The sequence below is a fragment of the Mandrillus leucophaeus genome, unplaced genomic scaffold (assembly GCF_000951045.1).
Source record: "Mandrillus leucophaeus isolate KB7577 unplaced genomic scaffold, Mleu.le_1.0 Scaffold1276, whole genome shotgun sequence".
Classification (NCBI taxonomy): Eukaryota; Metazoa; Chordata; class Mammalia; order Primates; family Cercopithecidae; genus Mandrillus; species Mandrillus leucophaeus.
The window spans coordinates 228,894-255,598 of record NW_012101165.1 but is presented as its reverse complement, the minus strand read 5'-3'; the positions used below and the strand labels follow the sequence as shown (position 1 = coordinate 255,598).

The 26,705-nt window shown below is 35.0% G+C and overlaps 1 protein-coding gene across 1 annotated transcript in view; it reads left to right on the top strand.

The window, feature by feature from the left end:
* AGBL3 (ATP/GTP binding protein-like 3) overlaps nucleotides 1–26,705 on the top strand; it is a 146,141-nt gene that overhangs the window by 68,691 nt on the left and 50,745 nt on the right. Inside the window, exons 12-13 of the mRNA XM_011972153.1 lie at nucleotides 12,734–12,800; nucleotides 22,931–23,005. Coding sequence (XP_011827543.1) covers nucleotides 12,734–12,800; nucleotides 22,931–23,005 — 142 coding nt within the window. The remainder of the gene's footprint in view (nucleotides 1–12,733; nucleotides 12,801–22,930; nucleotides 23,006–26,705) is intronic.

Sequence of the window (26,705 nt, the reverse complement as noted above, 5' to 3'; positions counted from 1 at the left end):
AGTCCACTGTATATGTTAGGCTTCACTTTTGGTGTTAATTCTGTAGGTTTAGACAAATTTATAATATATGTATTCACTATTATAGTATGATACAGAGTATTTTCACTGTATGGATTCACCCTAAGAACCCACCTATTCAACCGTCTCTCCCTACTAACCCCTGGAAACCACAGATATTTTACACTGTCTCCATAGTTTTGCCTTTTCCAGAATGGCATATAGGTAGGAGCACACAGTATGTGGCCTTTTCACACTGGCTTCTTTCACTTAGTAATACGCATTTAAGTTTCTTCCATCTCTTTTCATGGCTTAATAGCTCATTTATTTTTTGCACTCAGTAATATTCCATTGTCTTAATGTACCACAGTTCATGTATCAGTTTACCTACTGAAGGACATCTTGGTTGCCTCCAAGTTTTGCCAATTATAAATAAAGTTGCTATATACATCCATGTGCAGGTTTTTGTGTAGACATAAGTCTTTGACTTCTTTGAGTAGATATCAAGGAGCATGGTTGCTAGACAGTATGATAAGAATATGTTTCGTGGCTTTTCTTCTTCCAGCATTGGAGTCGATGTTACCTCTTCATTTTTTATTTTATTGTGGTAAGAACACTTAGTATGAAATTTACCATCTTATTTACTGTACAATATTTTATTATTTTTGATACAATATTGTAGAGCGGATCTCTAGAGTTTATTCATCTTGCTTAACTGAAATATTTTGCCCTTTAATTAGAAAGTCCCATTCCTCCACAACCCTCTGGAAACCACCATTTGACTTTTATTTTATGAATTTGACATTTTAGATACTTCATAAAAGTGAAATCATGCAGTATTTGTCTTTCTGTGATTGGCTTATTTCACTTACTGTAATGTCCTCGCTGTTTATCCATGTTGTTAACATATTGCAGAATTTCCTTCTTTTTTAAAGCTGAATAGGAAGCCACTGTATGGATATGCATTTTCTTTATCCATTCATTTGTCAAAAGATATTTAGGTTGTTTCTACATATTGGCTGTTGTGAATAGTGCTACAATAAAAATGGGAGTGCTAATGTCTAGATTTCAGTTCTTTTGGATAAATACCCAGAAGACTGCTGGATCATATGGCAGTTCTATTTTTAGACTTTCTGAGGAACCTCTGTGCTGTTTTCAGTAGCAGCTGCACAGTTTTGTATTCCCACCACAGTGTACAAGGGTTTCAATTTCTCCACATGCTCCCTAACACTTGTCTTTTGGTTTTTTTGATGACAGCCATCCTGACAGGCAAGAGGTGATATCTCATTGTATTTTAATTTGCATTTCCCTGATAAACGATGTTGAGCACTTTGTCACATACCTGTTGACCAGTGTGTCTTACTGCAGAAGTATCTATTCAAGTACTTAGCCCATTTTATAACAAAATCAGGTTATAGGGGTTTTTGCTGTTAAGTTGAAGGAATTCCTTATATATTTTGGAGACTACCCCTTATCAGATGTATAGTTTGCGCATATTTTTTTCCATTCTGTAGGCCGCTTTTTCACTCTATTGTTTCCTTGGTTGTACAGAAGCTTTTTAGTTTGATGTAGTCCATGTGTTTATTTTTGGGTTTGTTGCTTATGCTTGTGGTGTTGTATCTATGAAATCTTTGCAGAGATCAGTGCCATGGAGCTTTTCCCCTACGTTTCTAGAAGTTTTGTAGTTTCAGGTCTTATGTTTAAATGTTTAGCCCATTTTGAGTTGATTTTTTTTTTTTTGTACAGTATCCAATTTTATTCTTTTGCATGTGGATATCCAGTTTCCCAGCATTATTTGTTGAAGATAGTATTCTTTTCCCATTGTGTATCCTTAGCACCCTTATTGAAGATTATTTGGTCATATATGTGTGGACTTATTTTGGGGCCCTGTATTCTATCCTGTAAGTATAGATGTCTCTCTCTGTCAGTGTCATACTCATTTGATTACTGTAGCTTTGTAATATTAATTTGAAATCAGAGAAAGTGATGACTCCAGCTTTGTTTTTTTTTTCTCAGGATTGATTTGATTTGGCTATTCATGGTCTTTGGTGATTCCATATGAAACACAGAACTATTTTTCCTATTTTCTGTAAAAGGTGCCATTGGGATTTTGATAGTGTTTGTATTGAATGTGTAGATCACTTTGAGTAGTATGGGCATTTTAACAATATTAACAATATTAAGTCTTCTGATCCACCAACAGGGGATGTCTTTCCATTTATTTCAGTCTTCTTTAATTTCTTTTATCAATGTTTTATAGTTTTCATTATACAAGTCTTAGTTAGGTTTATTCCTATTTTATTCTTTCTGCTGCTATTGTAAATGGGATATTTTCCCAACCACCTTTTCAGATAGCTCATTATTAGTATATAGAAACACAATGGATTTTTGTATGCAGATTTTGTAACCTGTAACTTTGTAAGTTTATTTATTAGTTCTCGCAGTTTTTTTTTTTAAATGGAGTCCATAGGGTTTTCTATATACATATATAAGATTATGTCCTCTAGAAACAGGGACAATTTTACTCCTTCATTTCCAGTTTACATGCCTTTTCATTTGTTCTTTTGCCTAATTGCTCTGGCTTGGACTTCCAGTATTATGTTGAATAGAAGTGGCAAGGTGAGCATCCTTGCCTTGTTCCTGATCTTAGGGTAAAAGCCTTCAGTTTTTTACCATTAAGTATGTTATTAGCTGTGGGCTTTTCATATATGGCCTATATTATGTTGAAGTGCTTTCCTTCTATTCTTAGTTTGTTGAGGAAAGGATGTTGAATTTTGTCAAGTGCTCTTTCTCTATTGAGAGGATCATGGATTTTTATCCTTTATTCTGTTTGTATGGCTTATCACATTAATTGATTTGCATATATTGAACCATCCTTGCATCCCAGGGATAAATCCCACCTAGTCATGGTGGACAATCTTTTTAATGTGTTTTTACATTTAGTTTTCTAGTATTTTCTTGAGAATTTTTGTATCTATGTTCATGAAGGATATTAGCCTGTGGCTTCCTTTTCTTGTGGTATCTTTGTCTAGATCTTTGGTATCGGGTTAATGTGAGTCTCCTAAAATGAAATGAAAGTTTGCTCCTCTTCTATTTGAGTTTGAGAATGATTGGCATTAATTATTCTTTAAACATTGGATAGAATTCACCAATGAAGCCATCTAATCCTGGGCTTTCTTTGTTGGGAGATTTTCAATTACTGATTAAATCTCCATAATAGTTATAGGCCTGTTCAAACTTTCTATTTATCCAAAATTTAGTCTTGGTAATTTGTATGTTTCTAGGAGTTTATCTGTTTCATGCAGATTATTTAGATTGTTATACAACTGTTCATAATAGTCTCTTATGATTCTTTTTATTTCTGTAGTATCAGCTATAAAGTTTCCTCTTTCATTTTTTATTTTATTTGAGTCTTCTCCATTTTTCATAATTAATTTAGCTAAGAGTTTGCCAATTTTGGCTTTTCAAAAAACTAATTCTTAGTTTCACTGATTTTTTTCTATTGTTTTTCTATTTTCTATTTTATTTCTGCTTCAATCTTTGTTTTTCCTTTCTTCTGCTAATTTTAGGCTTAGTTTGTTCTTTTCTATCTCCTTGAGGTATAAAGTTAGGTCATTTATTTGAGAATCTTTATTCTTTTTTAAACATAAACATTTATCACAATAAATTTCCCTCTTCATACTGCTTTTGCTATATTCCATTAATTCTGGTATATTATGTTTTCATTTTTGTCTCAAATTGTTCTTAATTTCCTTTTTTATTTCTACTTTGACCCAATGATTGTTCAAGATTGTGCTGTTTAATTTCTTTATACTTGTAAATGTGAATATTCGAGTTTTCCTTCTGTTGTTTATCTAGTTTCACCCCATTATGGTCAGTAATAATACTTGTTAAATTTGTTAAGGCTTGTTTTGTGGCCTAACATGTGATCTATCCTGGAGAAAGTTCCAGATGTGCTTGAAAAGACTATGTAGCCTGCTGCTGTTGGGTACAATGTTCTGTATATGTCTGTTAGATCCATTTGGTCTATAATGTTGTTCGAGCCCTCTGTTTCCTTATTGATCATCTATGTCAATATTCTATTATTGAAATGAGGTATTGAAGTCTCCTGCTATCATTGTATTGCCGTTTCTCTCTTCGGTTCTATCAATGTTTGCTTTATATATTTAGGTGCTCTGATGTTGGCTGCATATATATTTGTGATTGTTATATCTTCACAGTCTATTGATCCTTTTATTTGTTATCTCTTCCTAGTGGATTGACCCTTTTATCATTATATAATATCCTTGTCTCTCATGACAGTTTTTTACTTAAAGTCTACTTTATCTGATATAACTATAACTATTCTTGCTCTCTTTTAGTTGCCATTTTAGCATGGAATATTTTCCCATCCCTTAATTCAGCCTATGTATGTCCTTAAATCTAAAGGGAGTATCTTGTAGATAGACTGTAGTTGGATCCTCTTTTTTTAATCCATTCAGTCATTCTGTGTCCTTTGATCGAGTTTAGTCCATTTATATTTAAGGTCATTATTGATAGAAGATTTACTATTGCCATTTTGTTGTTTTCTATTAGTCTTATAGTATTTTTTTTCTTTTCTTCTCTTTAAATTATTTCTTATGCTGTCACTACCCACAGAGAAGTCAGATGACACAAAAGCAGTATAATAAAAGGTAATGAATAATAACTGGAAAATTCAGTACCAGGGGAATATAGTTGGAAGAAAGAATGTACTAATTTTATAAGCTCCCACTTATAGGTGAGTACAGTACTTACAGGAAAGGTAAAACAAATGTATGATTCTTCCCTTATATTTACACATTTTTCAGTCTTGAGTTAGTACCCCTGCAACTTTCCCTGGTGACTAATATGTTTGTTTCCAGATGCAGAGTATCATTTTGAGCTCATGAGTTTGTTTATATAATATTTGATGTACTCTAATCAATTTCAGTCATTATTATTTGAATGCTCAAATTTTCCCCAACCTTGACAATACAAGACCGATTAAGTTGGCCTGTGTTTTTTGACATGACTCTCATAGTCTTCAGTAACTTTCAGCCATGATAGGATTTCCCAGGCTCATCTTGTATATTTCCTGCACCAGAACTGGAATCTACCATTTCTCTCAGAAGTCCTGGTTCTTTTCAGTGAAAAGGGATATTTAGATAACATAGCCTAGATGATAGTTATTATTGCTTCTAGTTTTTTTTCCAGGGATTGAGTTGGGAAATATGTATTTTCATAAGAAAAAATCTTCAGTTCATAATTATATTTCCAGTTCAAATTTAAGATTATAGAACTTATTCTTCCTTATTTTTTATACTTCTCTTTTCTCGTATACTGAAAAATCTTCATTCCTAATTACTTTAGGGTAAATATTTACCTACTTCTTCCTTTTCCTATCATATACCCATAATAATGCCACCAATAAAATGACTATTGAATGCAGTTTAACATTTCTTTGTAATTCTTTTTAAGCTTCGTATAAAGTAGTTTTTAAAAGGGGAGAGATTATTTTCTCTGTGTGGCTGTGCCAGCAGTCTGACAGTTAAGTGTCTTTGTTTTTGATTATATTAATTTTTAGGAATAACTTTTATTAATTTTTTTGTTTTTAAATTATATAACATGTTTACATAAGAACATCAAAACTATATAACAGGGAACATTCAAAAAAGTGTTGATTCTACCCCATCTCCCTTTCTCTACCCTGTTTCCTTCCTTGTTCCATGGGTAACTATTTTCATTAATTTTTTTACTTATTCTTTGTTTTACTTTGAAAATATGAGTGAATAACCACATATTTTCATGTCCTGTACCTAATACGAAAGGTAGTATACCATCAGTGTCGTTCCATATCTTGCTCTTTTCACTTACAATACTCTGGAAGTCACTGTAGATTTTTCAGTACATAGGGGTTTTCCTTATTTCTGTGTAGTACTCTACAGTGTGGGTATATCATAATTTACTCAGTCTGTCCTCTATTGATGGAACATTTGAAAATAACCTACTTTTTCCAATTAGTATTTTTTTCATAGATTCAGGGGGGTATATGTGTGGGCTTGTTACATGGATTTATTGCATAATGCTGGGGTTTGGGCACCCATTGAACCCGTCACCCAAATTGTGAATATAATGCCCAACAGGTGGTTTTTCAACCCCTCTCCTCCACCTTCCTCCTGACTCTTGGAGTCCCCAATGCCTGTTGTTTCCATCTTTATGTCCATGTCTACCCTTTGTTTGGCTCCCACTTGTAAGAGAGAACATGCGGTATTTGAAAACGATTTACTTTTAAATGTGGTTCTAAATTAGGATAAGAGATAGAAGTGAGATCAAATAGGATAATGTGTAAGTAAATCCTCTATAACTTTGTGCTGTAAAATACTATATAAATAATATATATCATGTGTTATCTATCTAGAATACCTTGTAAGAAATTCAGGAATTTATGGTAAATTGGGACATAAACTTGATTTCCTAGGACCAATCAATATTCTACAGGAGTCTGCAGTCTGTTTTTTGAGGTTGCAGAATCATTCCATGTTGGTTATTTTGGAAACTTTGTAACATCTGATACACATTGAAGAAAGCTTCATCCTTACATGTGCAGAAATATTACAAATGTGCTACTTATGTATATTGCCCTTTTTAAAAAGGAACATAATAATCACCATCTACTTTTTCCAGAGATATAAACCAATTTCAAATGAAAGCGTCCAAATATTTTAAGAACTTCGCATGCAGAAACACGTAGAAGGCATAGCTTCATTCTATGCTTAAGAAAGCAAGGCCACACCAGTAGTGATGGGTGAAAAATGGGTGAAGCTGACTTTCAGGACAATAAAAAGAAGAACTCCCTAATAATGAGTCTGAGAAGGGTTAGTGGAAAGTAGTTAGTACCTTACAGAAAGGATTCAGCCAGGCCGGGCATGGTGGCTCACGCCTGTAAAGGCAGCAGATCACCTGAGGTCGGCAGTTTGAGACCAGCCTGACTAACATGGATAAACCCCATCTCTACTAAAAATACAAAATTAGCCAGGCATGGTGGCGTATGTCTGTAATCCCGGCTACTTGGGAGGCTGAGGCAGGAGAATCGTTTGAACCCAGGAGGCGGAGGTTGTGGTGAGCCGAGATCGTGCCATTGCACTCCAGCCTGGGCAACAAGAGCAAAACTATGTCTCAAAAAACAAAATGAAACAAAACAAAACAAAAACAGAAAGGATTCAGCCAAAGCTGGAGGACCATCTGCTATGGGACTTAATTAAATAATTCCTATTTGTGAGAAAGATTTAGTTAAATTATTCCTGAGGCCTAAAAAATTATAAGATTCTAATGGATACTGTCAATTTAACAATTCATCTTAAGAAAATAAAAACATTTCTAATAAATAGGAAATAGACATTTAAAATACAGCCTGCCAGTCAATGTCTTTGATTTTTAGAAGTATATATTAAATAGAAAATACTATTATAAAGCAATTTAAAACACAGACCTTTCAGTATAGATGCCTACTGTGTTATAAAATCAAGGCTGATATGAACAACAGTTATGATATATTAATTATTATTTTAAAATTTGTTTGCTTTTATTTTTTCATAAATTTGGTTACCTTCTATGATGGCATAAGTGAAACACATCAAGTCAGTATTGAGAAACCCTTAACTTTCTAACCATATGTGGCAGCCTTCTATATAATTTTTAGGAGTTTCCATATTACAAATGAGGAGTTTAAGGCCTACAGTGAATTAACCTCAGCGTGTCCTCTTGCCTTTGGCTCTCTTTAAGCTGGATCTAACACAGAAATAAAGATAAGTAAATTTACCTGGAGGGCCATTTTATAAGTACTTTGTAGCTGTGTCTGAGAAGCAAAGTAAAATAAAATCCATTGGAACTTAAATTGTGAGTGCAGAGGAGAAATTTTCCAAATGAAACTTAAATTCCTTTTATAGCTGCTGCTTAAAAAGGAGCATTGTGTTTCAAAATAAGGAAATGTAGAAGTTTCTTTGATTTAAAAGCATTGATACATTTTCTGATTTGCAATGGAAGATATTTCCTTATAGAGAATACAATAGTGCCACTAGAACAAGCAATATTTTATAATTAATATAAAAAAGATAAAGCAACTTTAAAAGGTATCTTGTTTAATAAAAAAATATTTTCTAATGCACATTCATTCAGATACTGCGGTAAATATAATAAACTAGTTATGTAGTTTCTTAGCCAAAAAAGGAAAATATTTAACGGTAGACAATTAAAATATGCTTAAAAACATAAATATGTGTGTATACATATTACTGTTATAAAATATGCATGCACACATATATTTGTATGTTTGTTTGTTTATATCCAAAATACAACCCAGAGAGTTTTCTTATTTATCAATCTGTATAGCTTCTTATTTGCTTCTCTTATTGTCTTACTCTGTTTAATGTTGCTACAGCAGAATACCTAAAACTGGGTAATTTATAAAGAAAAGAGGTTTCTTTAGCTCATGGTTTTGCAGGTAAGGAAGTACAAGCACGATAGTAGCACCTGCTCAGCTTCTGGTGAGGGCTTTTCATGCTGCATCATAACATGGCAGAGAAGGTCAAAGAGGAAGTGCACACAGGGGAAGAGGCAAAAACCCAAGGGGCATCTTTGCTTTATAATAACCCACTCTTGTGGGAACGAATCCATCACCACAACAACTAATCCAGTTTCACAAGAGTGAGAACCAGGTCATTCATAAGGGACCCACCCCCATGACCCAAACATCTCCCACTAGGCCCCACCTCCCAACACTGGCACATTAGGAATCAAATTTCAACATGAGTTTGAGTGGGGACAAAGCATAAGGGCTAAACCATATCATAGCACTTGTCTTACTATATTAGCTAGAACTTCCAGTATGATACTGAGTGGAAGAGCTATGAGAAGACATCCTTGTCCTGTCCTCAGTCAAAGCAGGAAAGCATCTAGTTTCTCACCATTATGTATGATGTTAGCTGTAAGGTTTCTGTAGATACCAAGTTGAACAAGATTCCCTCTACTTTGTTGTTGAACAAGATTCCCTCTACTTTGTTAGCTGAGAGTTTTTATCATAAATATGTGTTGGATTTTGTCAAATGCTTTTTCTCCACCTATTGATATATATTTTTTTCTGCTTTAACCTGTTAAAGTGACAGATTACATCAACTCATTTTTTAATGTTTAAACAGCCTGGCATACCTGGAATAAACCCTACTTGGTCATGGTTTATAATTCTTTTTATTCCTTGTTGGACTCAATTTGCTAATATTTTCTCAAAGATTTTTGCACCTGTGTTCATAAGATATATTGGTGTAGTTTTTCTTTCTGACAGTATCTTTGTCTGCTTTTGGTATTAGGATAATGCTAGCCTTTTAGAAAAAGTAAGTGTTCTCTCTGTTTCTATTTTCTGGAACAGATTTTAGAAAACCAGTATTATTTTTTCCTTAAATGTTTGGTAGAATCCACAATACACCATCTGGGACTTGTGCTTTGTTTTGCAGGGTCACTAATTCTCAATTCGATTTCTTTAATTGATATAGATCTAGTAGATCTATGTATCTATCTGTTAGATCTATATATCTCCCAGTGTGAGTTCTGGTAGACTGTGTCTTTCAAGAAGCTGGTCTATTTCATCTAAGCTATAAAATTTGTGAGGACACAGTTGTTAGTACTCCTTCTTTTTCTCTTTAATTTCAATAGCATCAGTAGTGATGACCCCTCTTTTATTTCTGATGTTAGCAAATTGTGCCCTTTCTTTTTTCTTGGTTAACCTGGCTAGGGATTTATCTATTTTATTAATCTTTTCAAAACAGCAGCATTGTTTTCATTGATTATTGATTCCCTGTTTTCAGTTTCTCTGATTCTTAAATTATTTCTTTTTTTCTGCTTGCATTAAGTCTCTATTTCTCCTTTTTCTGATTTCCTAATGTGGACACTTGGATTGTTCATTTTAAAGCTTTCTTCTTTTCTGATATATGCATTCAATGCTATACATTTCCCTCTAAGCACTGCTTGTGCACCATTCTACAAATATTAATAAGTTGTATTTTACATTTAATTTAGTTAAAATATTTATCTTTGTTCACACTGGACATGATTATTGATGTAGAAAATATCAAAGAATTTTTTAAAAACCTGAAACTAATAATTATAGAAAGATTTAAATATACAAGGTTAATATACAATTGCCTTTCAATATACCAGCCACGAACAATTGGAATTTAAAATTGAAAACAAAATACCATCCACACTAGCACAGAAATTTAAAATACTTGGATTAAAGCTAACAAAATATGTGTAAGATATATATGAGGAAAATTACAAACTCTGAGGAGAGAAATCAAAGAGGATCTAAATAAATGGAGAGAGAGTTTGTGTTCATAGATAGGAAGATGATATTGTTAAGATGTCAGTTCCTCCTGACATGATTTTTGACTCAATGTAATTCCAGTCAAAATCCCAGAAAGTTATTTTGTGGCTATAGACAAACTAATTCTAAAATTTGTATGGGTGTGCAAAAGACCTGAAATAGCTAACAAAATACTGAAGAAGGACAAAATCTAAGGACGTACGCTACTTGACTTTAAGACTTACTGTAAAGCTACATAATTAAAACAGTGCAGTACTAGAGAAAGAACAGACAAATAGACCAATAAAACAAAACAGAGAACTCAGAAATATATCCAATATATTTGTCACCGCTGACAAATATAGTCAATGGTGTTTGAAAAAAGAGCAACAAAAATCCCTAGTTAAATGGAGAAATAAGTCTTTTCAACAAATGTTACTGGAACAACTGGACATCCACAGGCAAAAATGTGAACTAGAAGCAACTTTACACCTTTCACACAAATTAACTCCAAATGAATTATAGACCTAGGTGTAAAAGACAAAACTATAAAACTCCTAGCAGATAACATAGGAGGAAATCTAAATTCTCTTGAATTCAGTAATGACTGTTTAGATATGACAAAATCATGATCCATGAAAGAAAAAAATTAGTAAGTCTAAAGATGCTTGACATGTGAAAAAAATAAAAATAAAAGATGCTTGACATCATTTTCATTAGGAAATTGCAGATTAAAACAACAGTGAAATATCATGACACATCTATTATAATGGCTAAAATCCAAAGCACTGACAATACCAAATGCCAGTGAGGATGAGGAGCAACAAGAACTCAACACTTGATCCAGTGATTGCATTCATATAGCAGCTTTATTCATGATTGCCAAAAACTGGAAGCAACCAAAATGTCCTTCAGTAGGTGAATGGAGAAAGAAACATACGTTCAGACAATGAAATGTTATTCAGTGATTTTTTAAGTGAGCTATCAAACCATAAAAATATATGGCAGAGCTTTAATTCATATTGCTAAGTGAAAAATGTAAGTCTGAAAAGACCCCATATTATATGATCCCAACTATATGACACTGGGTTGCCAGAACTTCTGGGAAAAGGACGGATGAATAGATGGAGCACAGAGGAATTTTAGGGCAGTTAAACTACTATTTATGATACTGTAATGATGGATATATATCATTATAAAGTTGTCAAAACTCATAGAATGTATACCACAAGAGTCAACCCTAAGGTAAACTATAATTTTTAATAATGTATCAGTGTTGTTTAATCAGTTGTAACAAATGTACCACATACTATCAGATGTCTAATTTACAAATGTACTGCATACTATAATTTAGGAAGCTATGCAGGGAATGGGGGCATGTGTATGGGAACTCTGTACTACCTGCTCAATTTTTCTGTAAACCTAGAACTTTTCTAAAAACATAAATTATATTAATTTTAAAATAATACATGAAAAATACAACCCAGAAATGTTTTCTTTCTTGTATTGGCTCTCAAGCAAAAAAAAAAAAATTCCTACCATTGCAATAAATGATTATAATTAGAAATAGATTTGTTTGACCCTTTTTTCTTGAGGTACTATGTTTCATATGGTGCTGCATTGCTTTATGTAGGATGGATATAGTGATATAAAAATAAATGAATTTTAAGAGCTATTGATACCCATGACATCTAGGAAACTCCCCTGATATCGCATTTATTCATTAACGTATTAACAAACCTTACTGAGTGCCTACTACATGCTGAGCACTATTTCCACTCTGGTGATAGAGCGAGCCAGACGGAAAAAAAAAAAAATCTACTTTTCTGGAGCTTACATTCCATTAACACATTCCCAAACCTTTATATCTCTCCACACATTCAACAAAAACCCTCTAAGTTGTCTGGAACTACTAAACATCTAAACCACCTTTGTAAACATTCTTCCTCTTCTTCTTCTTCTTCCCCACCACCCCCCTACCACCCCTCTGAGACAGAGTTTCGCTCTTGCTGCCCAGGTTGGAGTGCAATGGCACAATCTTGGCTCACTGAAACTTCCGCCTCGTGGGCCCAGGCGATTCTCCTGCCTCAGCCTCCTGAGTAGCGGGGATTACAGGCATATGCCACCATGCCCATCTAATTTTTGCATTTTTAGTAGAGACGGGGTTTCACCATGTTGGTCAAGCTGGTCTCGAACTCCTGACCTCAGGTGATCCACCTGCCCTGGCCTCCCAAGTGCTGGGATTACAGACGTGAGCCACTGCGCCCAGCCACTTCTTATAATTAGAACTTTTCAACCATTCAAATAAGAGAATAAAAGCAACAGCTGAAATATTAAGATGCCACCAAAACATTGTGTAAACCAAAATTATTTTTTTTGTAGTAGCCGAGGCTCTGACAGTTCAGAATCCATTGACTCTCTGACTGACCTTCTCAAGTTAACTTCTCAGGTATGACTGAATATTTTTGCTTATATGTGGATATGCTGTGTAGGTACTGTTCTTATTGTGACTAATAATCAGGTAAAAAATTGCAGATATGTCATTATTTTGTCATCACTGTTACTTATTTTCCAACTATGTACATATTTTAAATCATAGAATTATTTAACCTTAGGGTTTCTTATTCTAACATCCTTGCTTTATAGATGAGGATACTTAAGATCCATAGAGATGAAATTATTTCTTAAAAGCCATACAACTTGTTAGTGACAGAGGTGGTAGCCTAACATACATCACCCGACTGCTTAATTTATGAATTTATTATTCAACTATGTATTGAGCTCCAATCACTTATCAGGCGCTGGCTGAGTGCTGAGGATAGAGCAGTGAACAAAATGAGACAACAGCTTTCCCTTTGTTATCTTACATTCTGGCAGGGAGAGAGAAAAAATAAAGAAGGTAAGTAAAACACATGATGTGTTACATGGGGATAAGTGCCTAAGGAGTAAAAAAGCAGGAGGGGGAATAAAGAGTTTAGGTGGATATTGCAGTTTTGGATAGAGGCTACCAAAGTAAAAGATAAATACTTAAGTAAGAATTCAAAGGAAATGAGGGACAAGCCAAGTAGATACTAGGTATATTAACTACTTTTTGGTACATAACAACTTCAAAACCTCAGTGGCTTACAACAAACTTTTATTTTCTCACTCATGGGTCTGCAGGTTGGCTCTATCAGACATGGGTTGGGTCAACTGGTCTTGGATTCAGGCTACAGGTTGAGTTCAGTTATGTTCCACATGTTTCTCATTTGCTTGGGCTAGAGAATACACAGGGAAGATCCTATGGTGAAAACCTGGAGTATATAAGGGGAAACCAAGCAATATAATCCCTAACACACACTGTTAATAGTCTACCTCAAAACCTTTTTCCAGTGACCCAATCTGTTAGGCAGATTTTCTGTCTTTCAAACTATCACTTGAGACAGTGTTACTAAATGTATCACTTCTACATAATTTGTGTCACAATTCTTCTTTAATTCATTTGTTTTTAATAAGTAAAAATTATACGTATTTATTGTATATGACACATTGTTTTGAAATAGGTATACCTTGTGGAATGGTGAAATTGAGCTAACATATTCATTACCTCACATACTTATTTTTGTGGTGAGAACACTGAAAACACTTAAAATCTATTCTTAGCAATTTTCAGTATAATATGTTGTTATTAACTACAGTCACAATGATATAACAATAAATCTCTTGAGCTTATTCCTCCTATCTAATTGGAATTTTGCAACCTTTGACCAACACCTGCCCAACCCACACCCCTTCACTCCTGCAGCCCCTGGTAACTACCATTCTACTCTCAACTTCTATGAGCTCAGCGTTTTTTTGTTTTTAATACTCCACACATAAGTGAGATCATGATCTTTCTGTGCCTGGCTTATCTCACTTAATGTAATGTCCTCCACGTTCATCTGTATTACTCCAAATGACAAGATTTCCTTCTTTTTAAAGGCTGAACAATATTTCATCATGCTACATACCACATTTTCTTTATCCATTTATCTGTTGATGAACACTTAAGTTGATTCCATACACTGGCTATTGTGAATAGTGCTGCAATGACCATGGGAGTGCAGACATCTCTTTGACATACTGATTTCCTTTCCTGTAGATATAGACTCAGTGGTAGGATTGCTAGTTTAGATGATAATTCTATTTTTAATTTTTTGAGGAACTTCCATACTGTTTTCCATAATGGCTGTACTAATTTATATTCTTACCAATAGTGTGCGGGGGTTCCTTTTCTCCACATCTCCAACACTGATTATCTTTTTTTTTTTTTTTTTAATAACAGCCACTCTAACAAGCATGAGGTAACATCCATATTTGGTTTTAACTTGCATTTCTCTGATGATTAGTGATGCAGGGCATTTGTATTTGTTCTTTTGACAAATATCTATTCAGAGCCTTTGCCCATTTTTTAATCAGGCTATTTGTTTTCTTACTATTGAGTACCTGATACATTTTGGATATTAGCCCCTTATCAGATGTACGGTTTGCAGATATTTTCTCCCATCCCATTAGATGTCTCATCATTCTGTTGATTGTTTCATTGGCTGTACAAAAGCTTTTTAGTTTGATGTAATCTCATGTATCTGTTTTTGCTTTTGTTGCTTGTGTTTTCAAGTTCATATCCAAAAAAATCATTGCCCAGACCAATGACATGGAGCTTTTCCCCTATATTTTTTTCAGTAGTTTTATAGTTTCAAGTCTTACATTTAAGTCTTTAATCCAATTTTAGTTGATTTTTGTACATAGTGTGAGATGAGTCTAATTTCATTATTTTGCATGTAGATATCTTATTGTCCTAACAGCATTTATCGAAGATACTGTCCTTTTCACATTGTGTGTTCTTGGCACTTCTGTCAAAAGTCAATTGACTACAAATGCACAGATTTATTTTGGGGCTATTTCATTATTGGTTTATGTGTCTGTTTTTCTGCCAGTACCATGCCATTTTGATTTCTGTCATTTTATAGTATATTTTAAAGTCAGACAGTGTGAGCTTCCAGGTTTGTTCATGTAGCTCAAGACTGTTTTGGCTAGTTGGGCTCTTTTGTGGTTCCATATAAGTTACAGAATTTGTTTTCTACTTCTCTGAAAAATCCCATTGGAATTTTAATAGGGATTGTACTGAATCTGTAGATCACTTTGGGTAGTATAGACAGTTTGACAATTCTTCTGATCCGTGAGCACAAGATACCTTTCCATTTCTTCATAGAAGATATTCCATGTCTTCTATTTCTTTTATCAATGTTTTATCATTGTCAGTATACAGGTCTTTCACTTCCTTGGTTAAATTTATTCCTACTTTTTTTGGTAGATATTATAAATGGAATTATGTTCTTGATTTCTTTTTTAGATAGCTTGTTTTTTAGTTTATTAATTATAGTTTGTATAGAATCACTACTGATTTTGCATTTTTTTAATCCTTCAACTTTACTGAATTTTTAAATTCTGTTCTTTGATGGAGTTTTCTATATATAAGATCATGTTTTCTGCAAACAAGGACAATTTAACTTCTTCCTTTTAATCTTGTCTAATTCCTCTGGCAAGGACTTCAGTACTATGTTGAACAAAAGTGGTAAAAGTGGGCATCATTGTCTTGTTCCTGATCTTAGAGGAAAAGCTTTCAAGTTTTCATCACTGGGTATGATGTTAGTTTTGGGTTGTCATAGACGGCCTTTATTGTATTGAGGTACATGCATTTTATATCTTATTTGTGGAGCATTTTTATCATGAAAGGATGTTGAATTCTATCAAATGTTTTCTTCTGCATATATTGAGATGATCATAGGGTTTTTGTCCTTCATTCTGCTGTTGTGATGTATCAGATTTATCAATTTGCATATGTTGAACCATCCCTATATTCCTGGGATGAATCCACTTGATCATGAGGAATAATCTTTTATTGTGCTGCTACATTTGGTTTGTTGGTATTTTGTCAAGGATTTTTCCATCTACGCTCATCAGGGATATTGGCCTGTTATCTTTTTCTTGTAGCTTACTTGTCTGGCTTTGGTATCAGAGAAATGCTAGCCTCATGAAATGAATTTGGAAATACTCCCTCTTCTTCAATTTTTTGGAAGAGTTTAAGAAGGATTCATATTAGTACCTCTTTAAAGGTTTGGTAGAATTCAGCAGTGAAACCATCACGTCCCCAGCTTTTCTTTGATGGGGAACTTTTTATTTCTAATTTAATCTCCTTATTCATTATTCATCTATTCAGATGTTCTGCTTCTTCATGATTCAGTCTTGGTAGGTTATATGTAGCTAGGAATTTATTTCTTCTAGGTTATCTAATTCGTTGGCATATAATTGTTTATAATGGCAGTCTTTTATGATCCTATTATCCTATTTCTGTGGTTTCGGTTATAATGTCTCATCTTTCTTTTCTGACTTTATCTGAGTCTTCTCTGTCTCCTTAGTCTAGCTATAGATTTGTCCATTTTGTTTAAAAAAAAAAAAAAAAAAAAAAAAACCTCTTCATTTCATTGGTCTTTACTATTGTTTTTCTAGTCCCTATTTCATTTATTTTTGCTCTGATATTATTTTCTTCCTTCTGCTAACTCCATGCTTAGTTTGTTCTTCTTTACCTAGTTCCTTGAAGTGTAACACTAAATTGTGTATTTCAGAACTTATCTTTCCTTTTTTTCCAGCCCCAGCTCAAAAGATCTTCTTTTTTGATGTAGGTGTTTATTGATGTGAACTTCCCTCTTAGAACTGCTTTTGCTGCATCTGATAAGTTTTGATATATTGTATTTCCATTTTTTGTTTGTCTCAAGATATTTTTGAATTTCCCTTTGAATTTCTTTACTGACCGATTGGCTGTTCAGGAGCATATTGTTTAATTTCCATGTGCTTGTGAATGTGTCACTATTTTTCTGTTATATTTTCCTAATTACCTACTATCCAGTCACAAAAGCAATGACTATGACAAAGTTTAGGTTTTGTTAGGACAGCATCTTACTTCTGCATATCAATTTCTGTAGTTTTCAGATTTTAATGCATAACACCCTCAGACTGTTAATGACTTACAATAGCAAACATTTATTGTCTTGTTCATGAATCTGAAGGTCAGCTGTGGCTCTACTGAACTAATCAGAAATCAGCCAAACTTAGCTCCTAATTGTGGGTTGGGTTCAGGTTTATTCCACCTTTCTTTCTTTACCTAGACCAGCAGCCAACTAGAGCATATTCTGCTCATAGCCAATCACAAGAGTTCAAGAGGGCAAGCCAAACCATGCAAATATATTTAAAGCCTCTGTTTAACATTCCACTGGCCAAATCAAGACATATGTCTAAATTCAACATCAATGGGGTGGGGAAGTATAATTATAATAGTGAACATTTAGGAACAATCCAGGGGTATGTTTTCCCAGGCCAGGAGTACTAAAAGTGCAATGGCCCTGAGGAAGGAGTGTGTCTGTCATTTTCTTGGAAGACCAAGGAAGCTAATGTGGCTAGAGAAGAATGAACAAGGAGAACAATGGTAAAACATGAAATCAGATAGGTATTGAAGGTTGCAGGAGCAGGTCATGTAAAGTCTGGTAGGCTTAGGACTTCAGTTTTTGCCTCTGAGTTTGGGAATCTTTGATCAGAAGAATGACATGATCTGCCTGAAGTGGTTAGCAGGGTCACCTTGGCTGCTGTGTTAAGAGTACAATGATGACCCATAAGGGAGACCAATTAGGGGGCTCTTATAATAATCCAGGCAAGATAAAAGTGGTGGCTGCACCAAAGTGATACTAGTAGAGGGAATGAGAAGTGATTAGGTTTTAGACATATTTTCAAGATAGTGTTAAGAGAATCTGCTGATGACATGTTTATAAGATTGAAAAATAGAAAGGAGAGAAGGTGGTCTCTAGAATTTGGGACCTGAGCATCTGGAGATTAGAGTTTCCATTCCATGAGGACGATGGTAAAATAGCAAACTTAATTTTGTTCTCTAGCTACTAAACTATATTTTGAAGATGTATCAGGACTCTCTCCATTGCAAGAGGCAAAAAAATCCTTCCAAAATGGCTTAGTCAAAAGGGATATTTGTTGGATTACTAAATAAAAAGTCTAGGGACAAGGCTGGCTTTTGTCGTGGCTTAAATGAGGGGCTCAAATGATGTCATTAAGATCCTGGAGGGTTTTTTCTCCTGCTTTCATCTCATTTCTGCCTTTTCTTGGTTGGTTCCATTCTCAGACAGACTTTCCTCTCATGGTGGTAAAATGACTGTAGAAATCCAGCCTCACATCCTCACCACACTAAGTCTGGTTGAGACATCCTCCTATATAGTAGTTCCCTCAAAAATGCAGATATTGACATTTTTAACAAAGAGGTAAAAGATCTCTTCAGTGAAAACTGTAAAATGTTGATGAAATCGAAGACACAAATAAATGGAAAGTATTTTGTGTTCATGAATCAGAAGAATATTGTCAAAATGTCCATACTACCCAAAGCTCTCTACAAATTCAATGCAATACCTATTTCAGTGACATTTTTCACAGAAGTAGAACAAACAGTACTAAAATTTGTATAGAATGACAAAAGAGCCTGAATAGCTAAAGCAAACTTGAGCAAGAACAACGAAGCTGGAGGCATCACACTTCCTGATTTTAAAATATGTTACAAAGCTACAATAACCAAAAGTATATGACACTGGCATATGAACAGACACACAGCACAATGGAGCAAAATAGAAAGCCCAGAAGTAAAACCATGCATATACAGTCAACTGATCTTTGACCAGGACACTAAGAATACACAATGAAGAAAAGATAGTCTCTTGAAAAAATGGTGTTGGTGGCCAAGTGTGGTGGCTCACACCTGTAATCCCAGCATTTTTGGAGGCCAAGGCAGGAGAATCACTTGCGCTTAGGAGTTTGAGACCAGCCTGGGCAACAGAGTGAGACTTCATCTCTACAAAAAATAAGAAAATTATCTGGGCATGGTGGCTCATGCCTATAGTCCCAGCTTCTCAGGAGGCTGAGGTGGGAGGATCAATGAACCCGGGAGGTCAAGGCTGCAGTAAGTCATGATTGGGCCACTGCACTTGAGCCTGAGCAACAGAATGAGACCCTGTGTCAAAGAAAAAAAATGGTGTTGGGAAACTGGATATATACATAAAACAAAATGAAACTGGACCTTCATACTACACAAAAAGTCAACTCAAGATGGGCTAAACACTTAAACATAAGACCCAAAACCATAAAACTCCTAGGAGAAACATAGGGGAAAGCACCAGGACATTGATCTTGACAATAATTTCATGGCTGTAACACCAAAAGCATAGACAACAAAAACAAACACAAACAAGTGGGACTATAACAAACTAAAAAGCTTCTGTACAACAAAGAAAATATTTAATAGCAGGAAAAGGCAACCTATGGAATGGAAGAAAATATTTGTGAATCATATATCTGAATGGGGGTAATCTCCAAAATTTTTAGGAACTCCTACAACTTAATAGCAAAAACACCCACTAAGCTGATTTTAAAATGGGCTACATACTCGAATAGACATTTATCCAAGGAAGACGTATAAATGGCCAACAATTATATGAAAAGTTGTTCAACATCACTAATCATCAGAGAAATTCAAATCAAAACCATAATAAGATATCATCTCACGCCTGCTAGGTCAAAAAGTTAAAAAACTGTGTTTGCAAGGATGTGGAGAAAATGAAGCCTTTATATCCTGTTGGTGAGAATGTAAATTGGTACAGCCATTATGGAAAACAATATGGAGTTTCCTCAAAAAAAGTTTAAAAGTGAATTACTGTATGATACAGTATTCACCCTTCTGGTATTTATCTAAAAGAATGGAAATCCAGATACTAAAGAGATATCAGCACTCCCATGTTTATTGCGGTACTATTCGCAATAGCCAAGATGCAGAAACAAGTGTCTATCAATGGATGAACAGATAAAGAAGATGAGGGGTATGTGTATGTGTGTGTACATACTGGAATATCATTTAGCCTTTGAGCCTAGAGGACATTATGTTCCGTAAAATAAGCCAAACACAGAAAGACAAATAGTACATGATCTCACTTCTATGTGAAATCTAAAAAAGTTGACATAATAGAGAATAGAAGGTCATTACCAGGGGTCAGGGAGATGTTAGTCAAGGGTATAAACTTGCAGTTGTAAGATGAATACATTTTGAAGACCTAATGTACAACGTGATGACTAGAGTTAATAATATTGTTTTTTATACTTGAAATTTGCTAAGAGAATGGGTCTTACGTATTCTCATCACGAAAAGCAAAATAAGTGGTAACTGTGTGAGGTGATAGATGTGTTAATTAGCTTGATTGTGGTAATAATTTCAAAATGTATACTTAAAACATCATGTACACCTTAAATATATACAATTTTTATTTGTCAATTTAGACCTCAATAAAGCTGGAGGGAAAAAAGCAAAGATGATTCTTATCAGGCTGGTTTAGACATGTGTCAACCCATAAATCACTCACTGTGACTAACAGGATGGACTGTGCTGATTGGCTTCAGCCTGGGTTCTTTGACAAACCCTCATAGGATTCACCCAGACTCCAAGAACTGAGAGTGGGTAGGATTAAATTCCCTAACAAAATTAGAGACAGTTGCCAGAAGAAGAGGGAATGAGTTCTGGGGACATGAACAACAAATTTGAACAAAGTCCAAATTCAAAAAAATTTTAAACAATCACATAGCACAAGAATAAATGTTTTACCTCCTCCCATATTCTCTCCTGTGCCATCACATTCTCCCTTTCCCTCCATTTGCCAATCTTTTCCTTTCTCCTTTCTCCACCCTCAATACTTTAAAGGATTATACTCAAATATTCTAGTGGGTTTGTTAAAATACCATGCAAGTCTTTACTTCACAAACACCTTGTCTTTCCAAGTTATATATATATCAGGACACTCATGGATAAATATTCATACCCATGCCCACAATTCAGGCAGTTATACATACACACACACCCTCTGGAGTAAAAAATAACAGTAAAAAGAGCAAGTTTATATTCTGTGTGATCATTTTCAAAAACTAAATGAATCCCTACAATGGTCAGACATTGATTATGGGCCATATTTTGGGTATAGGCATCTTTATCAAGATATTTTTCTAGCATTATAAAAATGTTAACTTTTAAAGAATAAACAGATAAAACATAATACCAATTAAATTCTAACTTTTAAAAATTAAACTTTTAATTTTGATTAACTTGCTGTTGTAAGAAATAATTGAGAGAGATGCCAGGGACCCTGTTTTCTGTTTCCCTTAATGGTAACATCTTGCAAAACTATAGCACCGTGTTACAATAAGGATATTTATATTCGTGCAGTCAAAATGCTGACCATTTCCATGACCATAAGGATCCCTCATATTGCCCTCTTAAAGCCCTACCCACTCCCTGCTGTCCTTACCTTGCAGTTATCCCCTGGCAACCACAAATCTGTTCCGTATTTCTGTAAATGTATCATTCACAGATGTTTTTCCACATCCCTGTGAAATCACACAATATGTAATATGCTGGGATTGGCTTTTATCAGTTGGCCTACCTCTTGGAATACTCATCCCCCACCCCCAAGTTGATGCATACATCCATAGTTTCTTCCTTTTTATTTCTGTGCAGTATTCCACGATATGGATTTACCATAGCCTATTTAACCATTCACCTGTTGAAGAACATGTGGGTTGTTTTCAGTTTGGGGCCATTATGAACATAACATTAGTGTACAGGTTTATGTGAAATAAGTCTTCATTTCCCTGAGATAAAAACCCAAGAGTTCAATTGGTAGATGGTATGGGAGTTATGGTACATACATGTTTAATTCTTTAACAGACTGCCAAACTGTTTTCCAAAATGGATGTACAATTTTCCATTCCCAAAAGCAGTTTATGAGTAATCCATTTTCTATGCATCCTCACTGAAATTTCGTGTTGCCACTATTTTCTATTTTAGCCATTCTGACAAGTGTGTTATCTCATTGTAGTTTTAATTTGCATTTCCATAACAGTTCAACCATGTTGAATATCTTTTCACATGCTTATTTGCCTGGCCCCCTGCTTAGCCTTCCCTGACACTACCTTGAAGAAGGGATTGGGGCACTCCCAATCAGCTTTTGTTGGCATGGGTGGGTGTAGGAGTCACAGTCATTTCTGTGGTGTTAGGCTGGAGTAGAATAGTTACTATCTAAAAGGTTTTGGTCTCTTTAGGCTGTCCCTCTCCTGGTCCTTGGGCTAGAAGCAACAGGCTTATGTAGGGATTTTTAAAAATTGCATTCATTGGAATTTCTGGATTGCCAGCCTCTCCAGCTTTGAAGTGAGAACGTATGAAGCAAAAAGGAAACACAGTGAACTCATCATCATGCCACTCTTCTGGCCTTGAACTCCCTAGCTAGTCTCCTTCTCCTTTCCATCTTTTAGAATTTCTTATGTAATACCCAGAATTTTTGGTTGTACTTAGTGGGAGGGATAAAGTACTTCTCATCTTCTTATAAGTGGGAATCTCATAACAGTCTCATGTCTGCATATGTACTCTTTGATATGTTGATTAAATATTGATTTTAAGTATGATTCTTTTACTAGAAAAAACATTTGAAAACAAAGAAGGAAAGGAATTCTACTACAGCAAGCCACCAAAATGCCAGAGAAGGACAAGAGGTAAATCTTCACTGATCTAGTTATTAAAAGTTTTTTTAAATGAATGAAAGAGAACGGCAAGCTATTTTCTCTTACACTTCTTATACCCGAATTTTCCCCCAGGAGAAGTAAAATTTTGTTCATATTATTTACTGTTTATAAAAACACAAAAGATCCTTGACAGATGAGAGGTGGCCCTTATTAAGATGCCATATTTAAATTTCATTTGTACTTTTACCTTACTCTAAAAAGTATTTGAGGAAGCTTACAAAGATGCATCCAGGGTAGCAAGAATAAAGAAATTAAGAAAAATTAAATGGGAATATAAGGGTATAAAAATAAAAATAGTGGAACTGAAAGATCAGCTTCTACCATGACAGCAGGAAAAGCTCTGCAAACCCATTCACCAGCAAAACTAGTGAAATTATCCACAACAACAACAAACAACAACAGATATTTAAAGTCTCTGAAATGGTCTGAAGGTTATATAGCAAGTGAAACAAAAATCTATTCAAGAAAGTCTACTAAAATTCATTAAAAACTGTGAGAGCCTGTGGTATTTCAATCAAGACTGCCTCTTCCCCTCCCCCCACCGGACTCCCCAGCTCAGTAAGACAGAAACTCCACACTAGTGTAGACAAGAAGTTAGGGCTCCCTCTCCCCAGAGCTACCAAAGGGCTATCTCAGGAGGGGCAGAATATCAGTGTTTCTTATTCTTCCGCCAGCTGCCTGTTGCTAAGTCAGGTGAGTGCCGACAAGAGATGGGGGCTGCCTTCCTCTCCCAGTCCCCATTGATGAGACAGAGGCTCTACTTCAGGTGCTCCACCACTGAGCATTCTTGGGCTGATTGCCCTTATCTTGGTTTGTAAAATGATGGTTCCACACTGGGAGAGGCAAATGGAGGAGACCTAAGGCTACTGCCTCCCCTGCACCTACAGTTCAGCTCCTAAAGCAGGGTATCACTTGGAGGGAAGAGTGCTATTTCCGCCACCCCCAGCTCATAAGCCATAGCTTATAAATTTTGCCCTGATGAAAAACTAGGTCATAAAACAGATAGCTCCTAATCTCTTCCAGAAAAAGAGAAGTTAAGCTTAAGGACAGTCTCAAAACCAGTGCAATTAATGGCTTAAAAAAAAATTCTGGAGGACAAATATATTACTGGTGGAAGTTATCTTACCAGCAGCAAATCTGTACGGGTCTGCAGCAGCATCAGTTCTTGCCTTCCACTCCTGCCCTAAAACTTGCTTCAGCCTCTTTTTCTGCCTCATGCCCTGGAGTCAAATCTTAAAAAGTTCATATACCAGTTAAATTCTGCCATTTTGTTTCTTACTACGCATGCTTGAGCCCACGCCTGAGATCTCATCAGGAAGCAGCTGATCACTAGTCTCAGGTGTTTCCTATCTGTAGGAAGACTACCTTTCCCTGCTGCTGGCTGCAACCAATTACTATTTTAGAGAGACAGTTAACCGCCTGACCATCACTTGATGCCTGACATTCCTAGTGGGGTTTTGGTGGAGCCCTCTCCTGCCCTGCTCATGCCTTATTAGCTACCTACTGTAACAACACTGGTAGATTCATTGGAGCTACAAGCTAAATTGAATACTGACTAGTTTGCCAGAGAGAACTGGAGAAAGAAACAGCTAGGAGGAGCCTTACTGGAGTCAGAAAAAATCTTAAACACTGACCTCTGCAACTATCCTTTTGAAGAAGTCCAAATTTGATTGAATTAGTCTGAAGAGCAGAGCTGAATGTGGTCAGGGAAAGAGACAAAGAGAGCCCTGCCTTAGCACTGTCATCCCAAGTGAATGTGGATATACCTAAGTCTGTACCCCTGAGGACCAACATCAGAGGCTTAGTACTGCAGGGAGCAGAGATGGCTATAAAGGAGTGATGCTCCTTTCCCTCTGCTCTCCCTTCTAGAATTACATTATTTCAGGAATGTCATATGAATAGGAATTAAAAATTTTTTTTGGTAAACAAATCCTCTCATTGATACCCCTGTGTTAAGTCATTTGCAGGACCCAATAACCAAAATAGGTTTTGTTAGGGGATTTTTTTTTAATGTATGTATTGCAAGACACATATTTATTTAGTTCTCACAAATATATCCATAGAGTGGTTTTCTTCACCTATCCAAGCTACATTTAATGTAAAATATTATAAATCCCTTTATATTAAATGCTCATATATTTGCATCTTTCTTGATTGGAGCTTTTAAAATTGTATGAAATCATTATATTTAATGTTAGATACTTCCAAATGGAAAATAATCTTCATTTGGTCAAATGCTTTGAGCAAGTTGCATACATTCTAAGTCTGCCCATAAGCTAACAGGAGATTGTGGTCACTTACCTTGAAATTCCTACCCATCTTTCACAGAAAGAGTGAACAATCTCATTTTCACTCAGGTAAATGGCTGAGGGCAACTTAAATTCATGCTCTTGAACTGACTATTTCTTACTTTGTTTGCTTATAAGATATCAATACATCCCTAAAATAATATTGGTAAAATTTTAAAATATTTCAGTTAACTTTGTTTCCCACCATGACACTCACTTGTTGATTCTGAAGACTTTCAACAAAAACAATTATAAATTACTGTGATTAGAAATTGTAGCTCATGTACATAAGATCACTGACCTAGTGATATTTTTCTGTAGGATAAGTGTAATCGTTTATTATGGCTCACAGAATCATTTCACTCAAGAGATGGGAGCCAAAAATTACAAGAGTTTATCAAATCAAGTCTTACTAATTTTCTTCAGCCTGATTTCACTCCTTGTCTTGCCAATGCCTGGTGATTACATAATATCACTACTTTTAAATTTGCGTAATTTTTTCTAGAATGTTTCTTTCTTCAATAATCAAATTTTGATATTTACATTTTTCTCCCATTTTCATACTGATTTTGCCCATTTTTTTTGCTGCAAATCAATTATATATATGAAGAGGTGGGTTTGAGCTTTTAACTCCATTTCATAGTCTACTTTTATTATGGGTTGTTTTTGGTTTTGTTTTGTTTTTTGAGATGGAGTCTAGCTCTGTCGCCCAGGCTGGAGTGCAGCAGCGCAATCTCAGCTCACTGCAACCTCTGCCTCCCAGGTTCAAGCGATTCTCCTGTCTCAGCCTTCCAAGTAGCTGGGATTACAGGCACACGCCACCACGCACGGCTATTTTTTGTATTTTTAGTAGAAACGGGGTTTCACCATGTTGGCCAGGCTTGTCTCGAACTCCTGACCTCAAGTGATCCGCCCGCCTCGGCCTCCCTAAGTACTAGGATTACAGGTGTGCACCGTGCCCGGCCTCATCTTTTTATATATAAGCACAATTTTGCAATCTGTTTATATATTTTACGTAATTTTATATCTTTTCACCCATTTCACACTTTTATCTTCCCATATGTTTGTTCTTCTAATTTAAGTAAGTGAGATTATAAGAATACCGTTTTTTTGGTCTCTTTCTTATTACAAATAAATTCTATGTGATGTGGAAAAATTTTAAGCCTCCTTTACTGCCAAAATATAGTATCAATATTTTCTTCTACTCATTGATGCAGGAGAATAGTGTAGTGAAAAATATTAGAAGATTCTGATTTATAAGATAATTTTGGTCATTCTAAACCTGTAAGGATGAAATGAGGAATATTTGTTAAAAATGCACAATACTATAAATCGTATAGGAAATATACCCCATTTCATGTTGATAAAATAGCATTGTTTTC